Here is a 19,267-nt window from a genome sequence, read left to right as displayed (position 1 = left end):
AAAATTGAGACGAGCCTTAATGTTCTTTTTGCTTAAAAGTGGTTTGTGCCTTGGAAATCTGCCATGCAGGCCGTTTTTGCCCAGTCTCTTTCTTATGGTGGAGTCGTGAACACTAACCTTAATTGAGGCAAGTGAGGCCTGCAGTTCTTTGGATGTTGTCCTGTGGTCTTTAGTGGCCTCTCGGATGAGTTGTCTCTGCGCTCTTGGGGTAATTTTGGTCGGCCGGCCACTCCTGGGAAGGTTCACCACTGTTCCATGTTTTTGCCATTTGTGGATAATGGCTCTCACTGTGGTTCGCTGGAGTCCCAAAGCTTTAGAAATGGCTTTATAACCTTTACCAGACTGATAGATCTCAATTACTTTTGTTCTCATTTGTTCCTGAATTTCTTTGGATCTTGGCATGATGTCTAGCTTTTGAGGTGCTTTTGGTCTACTTCTCTGTGTCAGGTAGGTCCTATTTAAGTGATTTCTTGATTGAAACAGGTCTGGCAGTAATCAGGCCTGGGGGTGACTACAGAAATTGAACTCAGGTGTGATAAACCACAGTTAAGTTATTTTTTAACAAGGGGGGCAATCACTTTTTCACACAGGGCCATGTAGGTTTGGATTTTTTTTCTCCCTAAATAATAAAAACCATCATTTAAAAACTGAATTTTGCATTCAATTATGTTCTCTTTGATTAATAGTTAATGGTTTTTGATTAGCAAAAACATTTAAGTGTGACAAACATGCAAAAGAATAAGAAATCAGGAAGGGGGCAAATAGTTTTTCACACCACTGTATATATATACATATATATATATATATATATATATATATACATATATATATATATATATATACATATACACATATACACACACACACACACACACACACACACACACACACACACAAGACTTGCTGGAGAAATCAAATTTGCCAGCTTGTGCTTTTATCACTCAATATTGTGTAAGAGGTTTCTTAAAATGAAATGGGCCTTTTAGAACCCCCGCCTCAGTGTGCCTCAAGTGCCCATCCGGAGTGTACACCTCTCCCGTAATAGGCTCTAGACCACTGCGACCCTGTATACAGAATAAAGTGGTATATACGGTGAGTGAATAAGTGAGTGAGTTTTTTAAAAGGGTGGTTTATAGAGCTGTGTGATACGAAGACTGTTAGCTTGAGACAATAAATTTTTAAGCGCTGGCATGTTTTTTCAATAAAGTCTTATTGCTTACAATTTTTTTTTTTTATTAAAACTGTTAAAAGCATCTAGTAGACTGTAGACTGTTAAAATGTCACATCTTGTGCAAAGCAGTAATCTTTTCCTATCTGCTAGTCAGTAATATAAACTATATATTAATATATAATAGTTTTTAATATAAATGTATATAAAAATATAAAGTAGTCGATACTCTAAAAATGCGAGAATTTGCACAAAATAGAAGCGGATTGGATTTTCTGCAAACGCTGTTCAATATTTTTTAAGGAATTAGACAACTTAACATTTGAGAGTTTACCCAAGTAATGTAATGTAAAAAGGGTCAGATGTTAGCTCAGTGGTTAAGGTACTGGACTACGGTTCGGAAGATCCCAGGTTCAAACCCCACTACCACCAAGTTGCCACTGTTGGGCCCTTGAGCAAGGCCCTTAACGCTCAATTGCTCAGATGTGTAATGAGATAAAAAATAAATAAATAAATATAAGTCGCTTTGGATAAGGGCGTCTGCCAAATGTAAATGTAAAATGAGTAATTCGGTTTTGTTGAATGGACTAGAAAATGATCGATTAAGTCACACGACTCTAATGGCAGCTTTGATGCTGAGAATTGCTAGAAAATCAGCAAGTCGGTGTGCTTAAAGGCAACTGGATCGTTCAATATCATGTAATGGGTTCCTGGAAATGGTGGTTTAAAATGAAAAGTAGGCACACTTAAAAATTAACAAACAAAAAAAAACACCTACTAAGCACTACACTTTTTACCGACAACCTTAAACATGCAGTGTAATGAGCATTGCAGCGCTCGCAAAAATTTGGATGCATCTCTCATAAATAACATGTAAAAAAGAGACTGATGCGCAGAGGCTTGTTCCCGAAGCAATGAACATCATTCGCATTCATGAATCAGACACTTTACACGGTATAAGCTCCTGTGACGGCCCAGGCTATGGATGTCTGACTGATTTCCTCCCTCTGACTAGATTGGAGTCTATTATCATTAACATTAAATGCATCATTTCCCATCTACACACTAATGGATGTTAGTGGCATTAGCTATCATTAACATTACAGAAGCCTGACAATTCAGATTAAATTTGTTGTTGTTTTTTAAAACAGCCTACAACTGAAAAAACTCCAAACTTCTACGCCAAATTCATTACCTTAAACTACGTCAAAGCCGACCTTCTCTAATTTTAAATTTGTCTATAGCAGACACATATGCAGACACAGTACTCGAATAAGTCTGTAAGGCTAAACATGCTACTGAAAGCTTTTTGCTAATGCTACACCGGTTGGCATTTTTCTCACCCGATACCGAGTTTAGAGTCTAAAGTTTGACTAGCCGATATCGATACTGGCCAATCCTGATCTTTTTTTCTTCTTCTGTAATTCACAGTACAGACTCCATCATACATGCCACTTTTTAATTAGTATAGTAATAAACAATATAATAAACAGTGAGGTTTTTTTTATCTTAAACTTTTCTCATAGCGGTATTCCCTCCGCACGGTAACTAACACTGGCTTGCATCTTTTTTGTAGGCTTGTACTTTGACATATGAGTTTCTATAAAACATGTACAGCCACTTCCCGGAACTGTGTGTTACCAGAAGAAGTTAGCCTTAACCAGCGGGACAAGATTAACCGACACATACACACTCACATACAACAGAGGATGGACGACGTGGCAGGATTACGTACTGTTGAAAGGACACACACACACACACTTGCAAACCTAACCTGATAGAGAAAACAAACATCTAGACTAAAAACAGGTCTGTATTGCTTTCCAACACAAACTGATTATTGCGTGTGTGTAAAACTCCAACTGTTAAATTGTTAATCATTCAGGGCTTAGTTGTAAGAATTAAATATGTATACACCTTCACAGTTTCTCTTAAACCAAACCTCGCTTGTTTGTTTACTATATAGTTTGTTATCCAGACAGTGATCCAGGTCTTACACGGTCAGGTTTACGCAGTACACGGACACCAGCTCTAATTATCATTACTTGATAGAAAGTTAAGTGATAGAGTCGTTCATCCACTAAGAGTTACGAGAGAAACCACTCAAGGCTGTTCAATGCTCATGCCTACAACAGACAACACTTTATCTAACCTTATCTCATATTAAGTGTGCGCTATAAACAGGAGCATTCCTGATGATTACCCCAGTTAAATCCTCTCATCTTAATCCCATTTAACCAAAACTTTTTTGTTTTAATGGCATTAAAAGCTGATATGCGATAAAACTAAATGAGGTAGCCTCTAAAATGCCTTACATTTTAATGAAAAACCTAATTGAAACACTATTTTTAAGAAAACAGGAAATGGCATAGAGCTGTGAATCTTCGGCAGACTGTCAATTCAACTCAACTCGAGTCGAAGCAGTGCAGTAGAACGCATGTTCGCTGTCTGATTGGCCTCAGGCAGTTTATATATTTCTTAGAGGCTTTAAGCATTTCTAAAAAGTATTCAATATGCATTAAAATGCTGTCAATGTTCTGCACCACACTCCGACCCTGTAGGTTGCAGACTTGTATTCGTTTTGTTTCATTTTCTAGAGACTGGGGTAAATTTTGGAAAAATCTGTCAAATTTAGAGTATTTAACATTTAAATTTTTTTTTTTAAAAGAACGAAAAAAGGGGTGGGGGAAGAGTTAATTGTTTCTGAATTAAAAACTCGACTTTGTCAAGTAAAGGTGTCCATGTGCTTTTTTTTTTTTTCAATTACAAGACCGACTGACATTACTACAACTAGTACAAGCCATGGATAATATATATATATATATATATATATATATATATATATATATATAAATAATAATCCGTGATTGTCAATTCTTAGTGTTGCACTATGAATAAAAAGACATCTTTCAACCTGGGAGCAGATTTTATTTTTATCTGCTGTTCTAGCTGGCAACAAAAAACAAAAATATATAACATCGTGAGTACAGAGCAATGAAACTGCGGAGGAAGATCAGTTCACATGCCGCACAGAAACATAAAGAGACATCGCTCTGTCCCGTGAGTAAAGCACATGGGGGGGAGGGAGGGCTAAATAAACTTTCACTTTTAACGCTGCTGAGCGCCTTATTAATCTACTAATAAAACACAGGGACACGTGGTCAACAAACAATGAACGTCTCACACACCCACTCAGCCGCATGTCCTTAACCACATCCTCAACAATGCCAGGAAAAGAGCTGGGGGAAAGAAAAGGGGTGGGGGGGAACACGCTCAAATACACACAAGGTAAAGTGGCTTGGCATCATGCAGACACATGATGGAGATAACATGATGGAGATAACACCATAGCACTTCGGCTTCGCGCAACGACACCTAGACCGCTAAAGCCATAGGAAGAAACAAAACACAAAGTACTAGAGATGGTACTGACTCAGTCATTAGCAAGGTCATCAATAGCACTTTTTGTTTTTCCACTTCCACCGCAGTGTTTTGTCAACATTTACACTTCTTTTATTTCTTTGTGAACCTAATTCTTTTTGCTACCTTTTATGTTTCTAAACAAGTTCCTGTTATTACACACGTTAGGGCAACTTTAAACAGTCTGTCCAGCTCTTAAAACATACAACTACACGGCAGTAACAACTACACAGCCTATTCAAGTGATGAAGCAGAGAAGTGCAGATTTCAGCTGGAGTTATAAACTTCTCGTATGAAAAGCTTGCCTTCGCTTCCTATTTGCCTTAGATGATGTAGATCAATAGATCAAGTCGATGATGTGTACACTACCGCACAAAAGTTTTAGATAATTTTCTAACTCCATGGTTGTTCCTGATTTTTATTTTATTCCACATTGTAAAGTTATGCTAAAGGCGTCTAAAATAAGCAATAATCTCGTTTGAACAGTTAACGTCGAGATGCATTTGCTATTCATGATCTGTAAAGCTTTATAACATCTCTAATCCAAGGTGCTGTTTGTTAACTGGTGAGGTTGGTGACCCTAAATAAACTTCTCTTCTGCAGCAGAGCTAAGTTTTAGTCCTGCTATCCTGGCAAGGTCTTTAGAATGGTGATTTAAAGAGTTTTGCAAATGCACTTGACAATACTGTTCTTGCAAGAACTATTCCAGAACAACTGACCTCTGTGTTTTAAAATAACAACTGACTTGTTGTTGCTATACAATTGCCTAATTCCTTATGTGTAATTTCATCGAAATCCCCAATATTGTTGTAAAATGTAAAAAAAAAAAATCACTAAACAAAAAACAAAGACGTTGTGAGTGATCACAAACTTTTGAGCGGTAGTGTAGGTCAGCCGGATCTACAAGGCTGTGATTAGCTTTAATATGAACCTGCCCATGGACGATCTGCTTTTATACGAAAGCCAGCTGTGGCACAAAATGTATGTCAACACAATGCATTGTTCTTTGTATCCACTGCACTTGAAACACCTGCTTACACACACACACACAGCTAACCAACATCACTAAGCCAACTCAATGACTCGTTCATTTCAAAGCCACATGGACCCTCTCGGTAATAATTATGCGGAAGACAGTGCAGTGCTGTCTCAGGAGATGAGTGTGACCGACCCTCATTAGCGCAGTCATGGCAGGAAGCTAAAAGGCAGTTGAAGCCTGGACAGGAGCCCGGTTGCCTCTCTATATGCCACTTAGTGCCAGTCTAACAGCCCAGTGAGAAGAAAGAGACATCACACCTCGGCTTCCACCTTTCACATGCCATAGATGGAGGAGAAAGGAAAGAGAGAGAGAGAGAGAGAGAGAGAGAGAGAGAGAGAGGAAACACGATAATAAAGGGGAGTTTGCTTATTTAGACTACTTCTTGAAACTTGGGGAGAAAAAAAAGAGGATAATAATATCAAGTACTGACAATAAATTCAGCTTCTTTAACACACACACACACACACACACACTTTCTCTCAGCAGCCGTTTTTTTTTTTTGTTCTATTCCTGGAGCAAACTGAAGAGTGATGTGACATTCAGAGTCCTCCTCCAATAAGAGTCAATAACAATCTGACACGTTCAGTCACACCGCTGCTGTAAATCACGCGACAGCCTTCACCTATAAACGACACTCCCTCCATGCATCTGCATCAAAGACAAGAGGAAAAACTCTAAAACAAAAATCCTAAACCCATAAAACATAATACTGTAATGGTCTATATTATTTTAAGGGAATAAAGAAAGATTGTAAGATTTTTACAACTTAAAAGACAACAGCTTCAATCAAGCTTAAAAAAAAACATAATACAACTTTTTAATTTAATTTTTTTCCTTCATTTTTAAATGTCTCATTAATTTGCTAGCAGTATCAGAACAGGTCATGCATAAGCTAAAAAAGGCAACCAAAAAAATAAAAAATAAAAAGACATTTGCAAAGCCAGACAAAACACAGACCGCCGTTCATGTTAGTTCTGGTCAGCGCTACATGTTTGTCTGTGCTTTCAATAGAGTGATGTGTATAATAAATTTATTAACATAGTATTGTTACATGTTCACAACATAAAACCGATTACACAGCTGAAGGGCTGCAGGGGAGTCTGTGATTCCTGCTGCAGGTTGATGCAGGATGATTTAAGGTGCGTCCAGAGGGAAAAGGGCTGTGAAAGTCACAGCCAGGAACAAAAGGGGTGAGAACCTCTGGAGTCAGGGTAACTGAACTGGGGATTTAAAGGAAGAGGGCGGGAGGGGGAAGAAAAAAAGCTGTGTATACAGCAGACAGAACTACACTGCTCACTATGACTTCCACTGACATGGCAACAACCCTAATGCTGGGTACAAACGTAAGAACTGGACACAGCGAGATTTGATGTAGCACAAAATAATAAAGCGGCAGAGACACAAACCGAGGTCCGGTTTATTCCCTGGGATCAACACTCAAGTAAAAAAAGTAAAATTTTAAACAAAGCTTTAGCTAGGCTGTGTGTATGGACTCCCAAAGACGAAATAAATAATAACCCCCGTGTTGGGTGGTTGAGGGGTTCAAGTTTGAAGGCTACACATTCAAGCAGCGTCCTGAAGCAGGAGGTGTGTGTGTGCGTGTCTAATGGTGAATTAACGAGAGGCTCGGTATGACAAATCGGCACGGCCTTTGCTGAGCCCTCATCAGTCAGCCTGGCACCCCGCACTCATTTATTCACCCCCCCTCCCTCCCTTCAATGCTTCTGCTGTTCATTTGTCTGCGCGCCGTCGGGGCACAAGCTGAGCCTCTATATAGCTACACTCCGGCTGGGCTACTAACGTCCCAACGTCTTATCTCGGCTGAACAAACACACATGCACATGCAAATCCGCCGGAGACTGCGATAAGGCCTTATATGCTAATGCTACACCAATCTACAGCTGTGGCTTAATCAAAAAGCAAAACAATAGACTTCATCTAAGTAATTAAGGCTGGATCCATCATCCGTACGGGATTATAGCGGGACGATGACACGCACATGAGCGCTGGATTTAATTGATACGGAGCTTCGACGCTTTGGGGAGTTAGATATACGTCTTTGAAAACCTGTCATGCTAGTTCTTTTACATACAAGACCAGAGAGAGAACACTATTACACACCCACACACACACACACACACACAAAACAGCACATCTGTCCAACACACACACACACACACACACATAAAAACCGCAGCTAGAAAAAGCCTGGGTGATGTTGTGAACCTAGTGCTTATGTATGCGGAATGAGAAATCATCCAGATAAACAATGGTATAACGAGAAAAAAAATTAGGATTCAAGACAAGACACGATTTGTGTTGTAAATGTAACTTTTTGTACACATCACTGAGGATGTAAATGTATCCATTGAAAACAGCAAATGGCCATGAATATTTATATTAGCTTCATCTCCGCCTCCCGACACACAAAAACAGACACCACACACCACAGTCACGGCACACACACGGGCCTGTGGGGGCTTCTGGAAACGATCCCCACACTGGCCCGATGGCAGTCATTAGTTCGCCGCCGGCAGTCACTCAGTTGGCCTATTGTCCTTGTGACAGAAACACACATATCGGGGCCAAGGCTTGCCCCAGGACTCAACCACCCACCACACTGGGGGAGGAGAAGCAGTGGAAAAAAAAACATAAAAAAAATAAATAAATCAGGAAGCCCTCCACATGAAGACTAGAAAGGAAATTGTTCTGGGTCAGCAGCCTCGTTGGAACACCCTTCCCCTCTGCACATACACACATTCACATTCCCTCCCATGTGACCAGGCTACCAGTGTCGAATGATAAAGAGGGACCTGATTTAAACATCAGATGACCTTGTCCTGAGATCATCACACCTTCTTTGTCCTAAAGTTCACAAGGAAGCCAAAGCGGTCTTACCGACCCAAAGCTACCTGGACAACAAGACAATCATCTAAGACTGAGGAGCACTCCCACTCTCCTGTACTGCTACACTAGGGGTCCAGATCTGCAAATCAGCTTGTGATGGACAGTATGATGTCTGGAGACCAAAATAAATAAACAAAAAATATATATATCACACAGCAGGACATTGCATAGGCTTTCGAAGCACGCACTTTCAGAAGCTCTTCCAGGTGATAAAAACAAAAACAAGAGCTTGAGTCGGCATCATTTCAGTGTCCTATCAAATATAAAAGATAAAAGAGTCTCATCATATCTTGTATTTTTCTAAAAACAGAAAAGCATTTCTGCATCACATGGCATGTGGTTAAAAAAATTATATATATATATATTTGTAGATTTCTTAATCAAATTTATCTATAATTATTACTTTAACACACAATGCATTGGCCAATCAGATTGTGAGGCAACTCGGGCTGTAATTTCTGCTAAAGAGAATCGGATCGGTCAGACTGTGTGATGGAGTGGGTGGTCAGGAGAGTCAGGGTGAACGGGAGGGAATGCAGTGGACCCACTCACACCTAGGCCAGTCACCCATGTATTTCATGCATTGCTACACTTCCTGGTAGCAATTTTACAGGTAACAAAACCCACACAGCTGAAACTTTTATTACTGGACCCTCGGCTAATTAAATTACAATTGTGGTTTTTGTGCGAAACAGTCCAATTGACAGCCTGAGAAATAAGCACCTCATCTTGTGACGGCTCCCTACACGCATTAGGAACAATTACTGGAAACGTCGCAGAATTCTGCCTTAAAGCACAGCTGCTTTGGGAGCTCAGCTCCTGCAGCTGACAAAAAAAATGTTAACACACCTGCTAATGAAACGGATGGACTGATGAGCAGGCAAACTCAAAAACACACCATGCAAAAATAAAGAGAGTGGGAGAGAAAAAGTGGTAAAGAGAGAGAGAAAAAGAAGGAGTCACAGGAAAGTGCTTAGATGTGTGGGAATGTGTGGATCAGCTCGGCTGCGCAGAAACTGCAAGCTGGTTACTCAGGGAGAAAAAGCAGCAGCACCCTAACCACCTGCCTAAAAATGAAAAAGCTTAGCTTCAAGTCCTGGTGAGAAAACAACATAACTGGACGTTAAGGGGAAGCTTAGATTCCTCTGGGCTTTGGAGCTATTTCAAGGCCACTTCTGCTTCCCACAGACCAGGCACGTCTGACCGACACATTTTCCACTCTGAGAGATGATTATGAGCTGCTCCATCTGCATGCCTGAGTGCAAACAGGCCACAATGTCATGCACAAAGACATGCAAAGACTGAGAAGCTAGGATTGGGCTTGGACCTTTTTTTCCTTCTTCTTACCGTTATTACAAATCATAGAGAGGCTGGCAGCCAAGATGAGGAGGAGGAGTGCCAGCTGTTCTTTACAGATTTTAACATTCCTGTAGGCTGCCAGTACAAGGCGGCCTTGAAATCTCCTAAAATTCAGCTCTCATATATACTGTGAATTTACGCTGCACTGTCGTACGATGAAGTGCCCAGGTTGAACAGTGTGGATCTTTCTTCCTCTTTTCTTCTTCGTATCAGTTGTCCAAAAAACTCCAGAGGCCCAATCGACACCGGCACACCCACCTTGTTTCAACATTCCCACCCAGAATATTCACAAATAACCCCACACTTTTTCCCTTTTACCCTTTTCCCATCTTAGTCTATGATAACCTAGCTAATCTTTTTGGAAAAAAACAGGATAAAATAAACACAAACCCTGCACTCAGTCCTGAGGGCATGCAGAATCAAAAAGCCACTTAGCCAGACAACCATGCAAAGCAGCAACTGACAACGGCTCTCGGGCTATGAACTGCTTTTGTAACGGCCATGTTGACCTTTTACCCCATACCTGGCAGGTGAGAGTTACGAAGTGTTTTTTTTTTTTTTTTCCCCACATTTAAAACCTCATATGGTTTATTCTACTGGTAAAATAACGTTCAAAAGCGTAGGACGTAATTAAGGTGGAAAGTGTTATTATTGGAAGTGTATAACTAAGTGTGACATTTTCGGGTTTAAAAAAATAATTAATCATAAAACTAATTAATCATAAAGAACAGTTAAAAAAAAAAAAAAAAAAACACATAACACTTAACAATTAAGCGATATAGACGCCGGATGAATGAATGAAAAACTGATTCAAAGATTTCCACCATCTCCATCCTTTGCGATAACATTAAAATGTCACTGGGGATCGTCGCAGAAGCTTGCACAAGCCTAATACAGCCTCATTATAGAGAAACTGATGTGCTGAAAGAAAAAAAAAAACTATCAATCTTCGCACCAGTCATTTACGTTCACAGAAAATATTTTAAACTGGAACTTACCCCACTGTCAGGGGTGTAAATTTAGCATGAAACCAGAAATGCATTAAACTCCTCCAGCACCAGCACCACCCCACCCCCTCCCGCTTCCTGCTGCCCAGCATCTGTCTCTCCCCTGAGCATGCACAGCAGCCCTAATCTAGCCATGCCCTCTCTCTCTCTAATACACACACTCATCCACTGACCTTAATTTCATCATGTCAGTACGTAAGAACTCGCTTGACCTCAGAACAGCACCACAGCTTCCACAGAGCTTCACGCATCTTCCTCTTAAAACACCTAAAGCTCTCGTCTTCTCAGCTTCTTTTCCAGTCATTTTTGTATCGAGTCTGTTTATGGTACGTTCGGGGAATAACGTAAGAGCGAGGACTATCTGGATCAGGGACAAGTGGTAATCCACAGGGACCGCGCTGATCCCTGTACTGACAAGCTTGCTGCTTAATTAACCACAAGCTGAATGAGGAATAAGCTAAGAGGAGAGAAATTCTAGCAGAATGGGCGATGATTTCCTGCACCAAGAAATTGTACAAATCATTCTTGTTAGACTTTAGCGGGGGTAAAACTTATAAATAAATTATTATTTCTTTTATGTGTTTTGAGGATTTCTCCTTGCTAGCCAATATAATTTCTAAAAAAAATTCTCATATTTCATACATATTTCCATACTTTTCCATTGATTCCATAAAGCTGATTTGCAATAACCATTGTTAACAATGGTTATTGCAAATCAGCTTTATGGAATCAATGAAAAAGTATGGAAATGTGTATGAAATGTGAAATTTTTTTTTTTTTAAATATGTATATATTCATATTTTCAAAAATGAAAATGAATAGAAAAAAATTTGGTTTACGTTTCATCCCACATGACTGAACCAAAGGTAAAGACAATGTTCTGTACACACACACACACGCACAGACGCCTGACACTCTCATTAACAGGTAACATATCTCTTTTGAAATCCCACACATGCCTGATTTCAACGTGACTGATTTCAACTGTAGAAGTTGAGCATACAGGTATGTATAGTAATGGGTCATGTGATGGGTTAGGCTGAGTTTCCTAATTATGTAAGAATATTATGACATCACTCAGCCCATCAATCAATCAATCAATCAATCAATCCATCTATCCATCTAGATAAACAGATAGACAGATAGATAGCTATGAGTGGAAGGGTGTGTACTTCCTAAGTTACTGTGTGCTTATTTAAACAGCAAAGGCACAAGAGCAAAATAGAAAAAAAGAATGTAGAAAAACATTGAGTCTGAGCTCATTAGCCTGAGCTAACTATGTGAACAATTCACAGCACCTTGATTGTGATCGAGACTGAAAATAGCAACTGCTGAAAATTATAGACAACTGAAAAGAGAGAAGGAGAAAAATCCCAAAAATGTTTCTTCAACCTCAGTGTAGTGGCGAAGACCCAATTGGTGGCAACGCTGTTCTGATGAATACTTTAAACAACACAAAGTTCTTTTCTTAGATGCTTGGACAAAAAAATAAGTGAAAAAAAGATAAAAAGGCAAGTGAAAATTTCCCAAACTCTACTGGGGAACATTTGAAGGGAATAAACCACCCAACAACATGGCTACTACGCTACACTTCACTTCACTCACATTCCAAAGTGTCTACAGTCAGATGGCAGCACAAGGACGACACACTCATGACCTACTGAGCAAAAGACTGGGTGGGGGGGGATAAAAATAAATAAATAAAAGAGAAAAAACAATGGAAAGCAGCGTTTTACAGGGATTGCTCGAGATACCGTGCTCTCCTACAAGGATCATTATTTTTACACGGTCCTGCTGCTATGTTCTGCTCGGCAGCCAGGACAAGCCACAGAGGGCTCGTTAGGGTAGGGTTTTTTTTTTTTTTTTTAAGCTTCGCCTTACATGCACACTATGTTTTATGCGCTGGACAGTTGAGGCATGTTGAGTAAAGAATGTGTAAAGGCTGGTCGAATGGGACGTTTTTATTGGAGATAGAGTGAATATGACATTTTTGCAGAAGAAAAATACAGTTCAATCTGAGCACAAAGATGGGTGCAATTTCTTTAAATTAATTAAAAAACCTGGATTTATTCTTTATTTATTTATTTCTGGCTGATTGCACATAATAAAAAGAGTTCTTTGGTCATGTGGTCACAATGTGGCTAAGCAGTAATTAATATTTTTTTTAATAAAATTTGTGCACTGTTCTTCGGATTGGCTTTGTTCTTAACCCATAAGTGCCACTCATATCCGACACCATAAACCCCCCATGCGAGGCAAAGTGACCTCCATCACATACGTGAGGCTCAGTTCCTGCGGTGAAACACCTCCCTGGAGATACCCATGATGTGTAAGTGAAGATGAATAAATATAGTTGCTCTGTTGAGGCTAAAACAAGCTTGGGAATATATCCTAGCTTGCCTAATATTTGTTTAGACAGTATTTTGCTAAAAGAGAGGCAAGATTCCAACATAAAGAATAATAAATGGTGCTGGAAACAAAACAAAACCAAAAAAAACATACATAAAAACCCTGTCTGTGATATTTTTAATCAGCCACTTCAAGAACATACTGAACTGACAGAACCACCGAGCAGATTAAAAGAAGACAGACTTTAACATGCCACAGACTTTCTGTTCCACATCCAGAAACCTGCCGACATCCTGCCTTTTCTTCTGTGAATACCCTCCTGATTTTTTTTTATATTTTAAAATACAGCTAAAGTACTAAACAAGCCTCGGGAGCGCAACACAATAACATCGGCGCATCACTGCTTGTACAATACGGAAACAATAATAGTCATAACGCAATTTTAGCCCAAAAGAATCCTGATCCGGATCGGGATCTGATCCATGCAGATGGCTGGCGCTGTGCTGACTGCGCACTACAGAACGCTATTTCACATCCTGCTTCTGCACAGTAACACATGGCACTAAAAAACTTAACTGAACAATGCCTAAACAAAGGCGCATCCTCTGAGACTGAAAAATAAAATCATCAAACTATTATGCAGCTTGTCAGTTAGTTGAGGATTTCAGCAAAGCTCATCGTTTAAAACAATCAACAATTAAAAGCTATCAGGTATCTGGTGCTTCGGCTGTGTGTGTGTGTGTGTGTGTGTGTGTGTGTGTGTGTGTGTGTGTGAGAGAGAGTCACATCTTAACTTTAGGAAAGCCTAAAGAATTTGCAGAATGTGGAAGCAGCCACTCAGCACTGGTAATGTTACACCACACACACACTTAGGGTCATGTAATCCAAACACACCGTACAGGTCACAGGCTTTACAACACAGCTGTAGTCTGACCTCAGGAAAGAAAAAGGAAAAAAAAACTTGCTAATTTTTAAATCCATTTTAAGGTCATACTTGAAGAAGAAATCCTACTTTAAAAGCCAGGGCACAAGGAATATATCTCTCAGCAGACGAGAGCAGCCTGTCTTTCAGGACGTGCGTCTCAGCCTGGCTCACCTCGGGGGCAGCAGATGGCCCTTGGCTCACGCCCAGGCAGGTAATTCATTAAGAGCACTTTCAGAGCATATGAAGTATCTGCCAGAAGCTGTCACATTACCATATCACAGACAGTGTGGTGGTGGTGGTGGTGGGGGGGGGGTTAGTCTGGACATCTCTAGTGACCTGCTGTCACCAAAATCATTCAGCGATACAGATAATGCAAATGGAACCATAGAGAGAGGGTGAAAGAGAAAGAGCTGTAAACGATACTGTAAAGTGGGCAATTCACTTTTCAGGTCGTTCCATTTAGTAAATTAGGCGTTCCTCTTATAAAAGAAAAAAATGCAAAGAAATGCAACCTCTTACTAAGAGGAAGAACCAGTTACACACACAGGCTCGCAGATCAATAGACACAGTCTAAATACAAACCATAAGGAAAGATAACAAAAGTCAACAAGGCTGACAGCCCATTTAATAAAGTACCTCGTAGCTCTACCTCCTACAGACAGATATTTTAAAATAAAAGAGAGACTGAGAGAGAAAAGGAGGAGCAACTAAGTTAAGCCTGGACATACAGTAATGAAATGCAAACACAAACAGTTCCAAAGAATGGCAGCTAAACATCACTGTTGTGTACAAAATAAACAAACACGTCGACTTTATCCCCCCTCACCAAATGGTTCCTGCTGGGTACACACTCCTATTCTTTAAGATTTAAGATTTATCACGAATAAATAAATAAATAAAATAAATCAGGAGCATATATTACCGTCCCGCAGGAAGCCATTGACACTCTCGGTGCTGGACTGTGAGCAGCCCTTGCCGGCCCTCCTCTGAGAGCCCATCAGTCCATTCTTGCGCAGGGAACGGTTGCTGGGGCTGCACACCGGCGTGGAGGTACTGTCCTTCCTCAAGAAGATCCCGCTAAAGAAGTGAAGAAGCCTGCGCTCATGGCCGCTGGACCGAAGGCCAGCCGCTCTGAGAAAGCTCTCTTTCTCCACCAGGGGTTTCTCAGACAGTCTGAGCAGATCGCTGTTGTCCAGTGTGCGGTTTTTGCCCTTGGCACGGTCCCTACGGCTGGGCTCTTTCAAGTTGTTCACCTGGACAAGGACCTCATCGATATCTAGAGCGCTGCCTTTCTCAGACTCCTCAGTGGCTGGGTTCCTCAGAACAACAGAGGGCTGAGTTGGGGCCTCGTCTCTCCCTAAGCAGCCTGAGCTACTGTGGTGCTTTTCTTTGGAGAGGGCTCGGAGCCGCAGCAGCTCTCCTCCTGCCCAGTGGCGAAAGCTGAAACTTCGACGCAGCAGGCTGGGGTGCCTCTTAGCCGGCGGGGTCTGGGGCGTCTGCTTCACATCGCTTCCGTTCTCTTTGGCAAGCAAAGACGGAAGGCTGTTTTCCTTGGGAAGGCTGCCATCCTCTGTAGATGCCTGATCCTCAGCACCACATCTGCTGACCTGCTCTTCAGCACTTCTGGAAGTCTGAAGGATCCTGTTCACTTTAACACCCACATTTTCAATATTTCCAGCAGCTGCTCTGCAGCCTACCTCAGTCTCAGCATCTATAATTCCGTTGCTCTCATTTACTGCCTTCGCATGCAGATTGCGCTCCTGAAGCCGAGCGCCGTTTTGCGTCTGCTCGACACAGCACGTTACAGTTGAGTCCATCGAGTTATCTTTCCGCAGACTAAGTGCCTTTCGAGAGATTTTCGACCTAACAAGCTCCAGTTGTCCAGTGCTAAACGTTCTAAAGGTCCTGTATGCCTGCGAAGACAAGTCGTCCGTTTCATCCTCCACTTCTTTGACCTGCTCGAGGAGGCAACCGCGCTGGATTTCTACTGAGCCTTCCCGCCGATATGCGCTCACCTTGGGGTTCTCCAGGCGTCGGTGCAAAGGACCAGCGCCCCCACCCTCATGCAAACTCTCCCTTTTCACTAAGGTTAGAGAGATCCTGTACACGGTTTTTCTCTGCGGCGTACCACGATCCATCCTCTCAACACAATTTCCATCAAGCAGATACATTCTTCGGGCACAAAGATCAGATTAATTTATATATATATATATATATATATATTTTTTTTTTTTTTTTTTTTTTTAAATAATAGATTAAGGTAGATTAAGAACACAGTACCAGTGAAGGGAGATGAAACTGATCCCAGGTCATGCGAGAGCAACTTATAATTATTCTTATTATTATATTATTATCATTATTAATAATAAGTATAACAGTAAGGTGTTTGTGTTTGGAGCCTTAATAATAATAATAATAATAATAATAAGCAATAAAAAGAGTAAAATCAGATAAAAATTAGTGTCAGCTAAACCTAAGATGCATTCGAGTACCGGATGTTTAACTCAGGAGTGACGGTCAGTCTACAAGAGCAGCTCCACAAGACATCATCGGTTACCGAGCCAAAAGATCATCATCGTTCTAAACTCCATCGGTTCTCAGAAAACTCCCGAATTAACAGCTCGCGCTCGCTCTGCCCAAAGCTCCAGGTTCGGATCCCGCAGCGACGCTGTCCATCTTGTGAATAAAAACACAATGTATTACTGTACCTCGAACCGTGCGTCCCGGGCAACTGAGCGGCGCTGCCTATTGTGCGCGCGAGTACTCCCCCCACCCCTGCCGCGCGCCTCGCTCGCGCGCATTTGTTTTCCTCCACCGCCGCGTCCTCAAGTGCTGTTTGCATTCACATGGAGCGCGCGTCTTAAAAAAAAAAAAAAAAAATCACATTTCACGCGCTGCACAAAGCCGCGGCGGCTGCAGCACTAGCTCGTGCGAGTCCTCTCGTGCGAGCGGGCGCTCTGTAAGAGACAGCGAGCCTCCCGGGGAAAAGCGGCGGTGAGAACAAAAACCGGACTGGATCTGGAGCTCGCGCGCTCACCAAGTTGCAAGCTGCTTGCATCACCGATTAGAAACGAACAAGATCGGAATCAGACATTTTTATTACCGGAAAGAGATTCGGATAAACACGGTGCTATCAAATTATATACAAGTCTAGTCTGTAGTTAAACTGTGCGTTCTCAATTGTGTGATATATATATATATATATATATATATATATATACACACACACACACACAAACAATATATATACAGGATATATATATATATATATATATATATATATATATATACACACACACACACATACACCTTCTATTATATATTTTGACATCACGCACGCATGGACTCGGTTTCAATGTCACTTTCCTGCTGTTCTTTGCACAATTAATACTATTTGCACTGTTGTCACTTTGCCTACTGCAATCAACTTCATTTCACTTATTAGTTTCATTTTTATATGCTTTATTTACATGCTTCTTACATATCTTGTAGATTTTTATTCTTAGCATTGCACTAGTACCTTCCAGTCAGTTCTCACATTACCCTATGTACAGTGTGTACTGTCTGTATGTAAGATGTACACAGTGTGCCATCACATCCTGTCTTAGTGTTACTGTCTCTACTGCCGCTGGATATCGGAATCAATTAATCATGTGTGTGTGTATATATATAAACACAATATATTTTGAAGGTGGGGAAAATAATCAGAAATCAAACCGCACGAAGCAAAGCACGTGATCCGCTCCGGGATACACAGCCGTCCGGCGCGCGCGGGGAGGGGGGCGGGGTTTATCATTCCCGCTGTCAATCAAACGTGGTCGAAGGCGACCGGTCTCACCTGTTAAGTGTCGAGGACAAAAACGTGGTCCTTTAAAATCTCTAAAAATTAGTGTGTTACATGCTGTGTGCTCTTACAGAAAAGTTCCAGCTTTACCTCTGAGCAATCACATGATTTATTTTTTCTTCACACATGATCACAGACGGAAAATAAAAATGAAATGAGAAATTTGTTCAATCTTTAATAGGGAAATTGCAACACTTTTTCCCCTAGCAGTAATGTTGCACACAAAAGTTAGATACTTGTAACACACAGGTACGAGTGTTACAGATTAAATTCGACAAGAATGCATTGTGAGTGGTAGCAGCAGGATACTCAGGTAAACAGGTTGAAGAGATGGACAGATAAGAATATTAGAAAATCAGCAAACAGGCCAAGAGACTCGCAATCGGATATGAGCGTGATGTTTCTGTAAGAATTTATAAACACCTCAAATGTTAAACTTAATAAAGCAAACAGCACACCACACCCTCCCCCTTACTGCCCCTCTCTCTCTCTCTCTCTCCAGAAGACAGTGGTGTCTGTAATAGAGATTACTCGTCTCATCTCCCCTCAAAACCCCGGGCCTCGGTTTCGCCTGACATTTGAGGAATCATTACAGAGATTAAGTGTGGATTAGGGAGGGGTACTTTAGTCTTCATTATCACCCAGCTGCTTTCTGCTTTCTCCTCCACACAGCCCACCCTGCGTAAAGGAGCACCACCTGCTTAAATGTGCCTCCATCATGACCAAGTTCTTTACACCATCCCATACCCCCCCCCCCCCCCCCAAATCACGATAGTTTGACGAGGTCTGTTCAGACTTATTGCAAACAGCCTTGCCTAAACTAGTCAGAAAGGCGGGTCCTCGTCCTTTAAATTCGAGCAACAACATTCATATGTATGCGCACACACACCACATGCATATATACTGTACACACACCATATGCGTATATATACTGCCTTTGTTTGTTTGTTTTTTTACCTTGACAATGTGAGCACATGTTGAGAGAGAAGACAAACGATAATTCGATTCCTCCATACGTCTGCACATATGGTGGCGTTGACGAATAAAAACCTTGAAAACTCAGCAGTGTGGAACATAAACAGGTCAACGTTGAGGACAAATACAGAGTATTTCATTAAGTACAAATCAAATAAAAATTGTGGAAAAAAAATGCAGAAACCAACTGCATTTCCAAATTTTAGTATCCAATTTTTTTTTTTCCGTTCTGTAGTATTTTTATCAAAGTGACATTGAAGTGTAGACATCCACC

The 19,267-nt window shown here is 41.0% G+C and overlaps 1 protein-coding gene across 5 annotated transcripts in view; it reads right to left on the bottom strand.

Annotated features, from left to right (window-relative positions):
- Positions 1 to 19,267, bottom strand: part of agap1 (ArfGAP with GTPase domain, ankyrin repeat and PH domain 1) — a 147,383-nt gene that overhangs the window by 87,225 nt on the left and 40,891 nt on the right. For 2 of the 5 annotated variants that reach the window (XM_053498462.1, XM_053498463.1), the window contains exon 1: positions 15,097 to 16,345. The exons of the other annotated variants lie outside the window; for them this stretch is intronic. In XM_053498462.1, the coding sequence (XP_053354437.1) occupies positions 15,097 to 16,345 (1,249 nt within the window). Of the gene's footprint in view, positions 1 to 15,096; positions 16,346 to 19,267 lie in introns of those variants that run through there. 5 annotated transcript variants of the gene reach the window in all.

Source organism: Clarias gariepinus, chromosome 6 (genome assembly GCF_024256425.1).
Source record: "Clarias gariepinus isolate MV-2021 ecotype Netherlands chromosome 6, CGAR_prim_01v2, whole genome shotgun sequence".
Classification (NCBI taxonomy): domain Eukaryota; kingdom Metazoa; phylum Chordata; class Actinopteri; order Siluriformes; family Clariidae; genus Clarias; species Clarias gariepinus.
This window is presented reverse-complemented; position numbering and strand designations above follow the sequence as displayed.